The sequence below is a fragment of the Austrofundulus limnaeus genome, unplaced genomic scaffold, assembly GCF_001266775.1.
Source record: "Austrofundulus limnaeus strain Quisiro unplaced genomic scaffold, Austrofundulus_limnaeus-1.0 Scaffold1550, whole genome shotgun sequence".
NCBI classification, from domain to species: domain Eukaryota; kingdom Metazoa; phylum Chordata; class Actinopteri; order Cyprinodontiformes; family Rivulidae; genus Austrofundulus; species Austrofundulus limnaeus.
This window is the reverse complement of record NW_013953952.1, coordinates 76220-77249: the sequence shown is the minus strand read 5'-3', so window position 1 is coordinate 77249 and position 1030 is coordinate 76220. Positions and strand designations below refer to the sequence as shown.

The 1030-nt window shown below is 44.4% G+C and overlaps 1 protein-coding gene across 1 annotated transcript in view; it reads left to right on the top strand.

Moving 5' to 3' along the window:
• Positions 1–1030, top strand: part of atp9a (ATPase phospholipid transporting 9A) — a gene marked incomplete at its 5' end in the record, with an annotated part of 73016 nt that overhangs the window by 6087 nt on the left and 65899 nt on the right. The window contains 1 exon segment of the mRNA XM_014032834.1: positions 312–363. Coding sequence (XP_013888288.1) covers positions 312–363 — 52 coding nt within the window.

Below are 1030 nucleotides of genomic sequence, written 5' to 3'. Positions count from 1 at the left end.
CTACTACTACTACTGCTACTACTACTACTACTACTACTACTACTACTGCTACTACTACTACTACTACTACTACTACTACTACTAGTACTACTAAGTTTATCAAAGAATCAAATCCAGCTGAAGTAAAAGCTGCTGGTTCTGTTCTGGCTACAACAGGACCGTTTGCTGCAGGCTGTATTATTTGTGACTGTTAGGGCCAAACGTCATTTTTATTTATTTAGTTTTCTACATTTTAAGAGAAGTGGCGTGAGGAAACGTGCAGCGTCATGACTCGTGGTTGAAATCCTGTTTTTCTTTGTGTCTCTCTGTAGAACCAGCGTGTTCCTGCTGACATGATCTTTTTGAGAACGTCTGAAAGAAATGGTAAACATGTGCTGGTGGTTCACACAGATATGCACAGTGTGCAGGCGGGCCGGGGAAGTGACTTGTTTAAAAAGGTTTGGGATTAACCCTGAGCCACAGCAGGAAGCTCCACAGTGTGTAAACTGTGACTGAGTCTGCTAGGAGCTGTCACTCACAACGCTGCAGCACTCTCTCACACTGAACCTTGTTCTGTCCTGATACCTGTCTGCCTCTAATTTTGTCTTTCAAATGAGGAGATAATGAAAAGGAAAATGAAGGGATGCATAGGATGAAATGCAAAGAGAAGACAGGAGCCAGGACAGGATCGTGCCTTAATGCCTCATCTGAATAATCAAATATGGATCAGAACCATGTCAGTGATGACACAGTGAACTGGTTCAAAAAGCAGCCAGTATGGCAACAAGAAAACAAAAATCACAGAAGCTCTGTTTTCATCCTTTAAAAGCCTTGTTGTTTTTGTGTCTTCCTGCTGCAGGAAAACAAAACAACTAGTTTGTTTTACTGGAAACTGTGTTTGGTTATCTGCCTTCCATGTGGAGGCCATTAGGTCAATTATGAAAGGGTTAGGCCAGGATTTGAAGTTTAGTGCAGGATGGGGGGATGGGCTGTGATGGATGCCTCTGCCAGCAGTAATCTGCAGCCCCCCCCCCCCCCCCCCCCCCCCCCC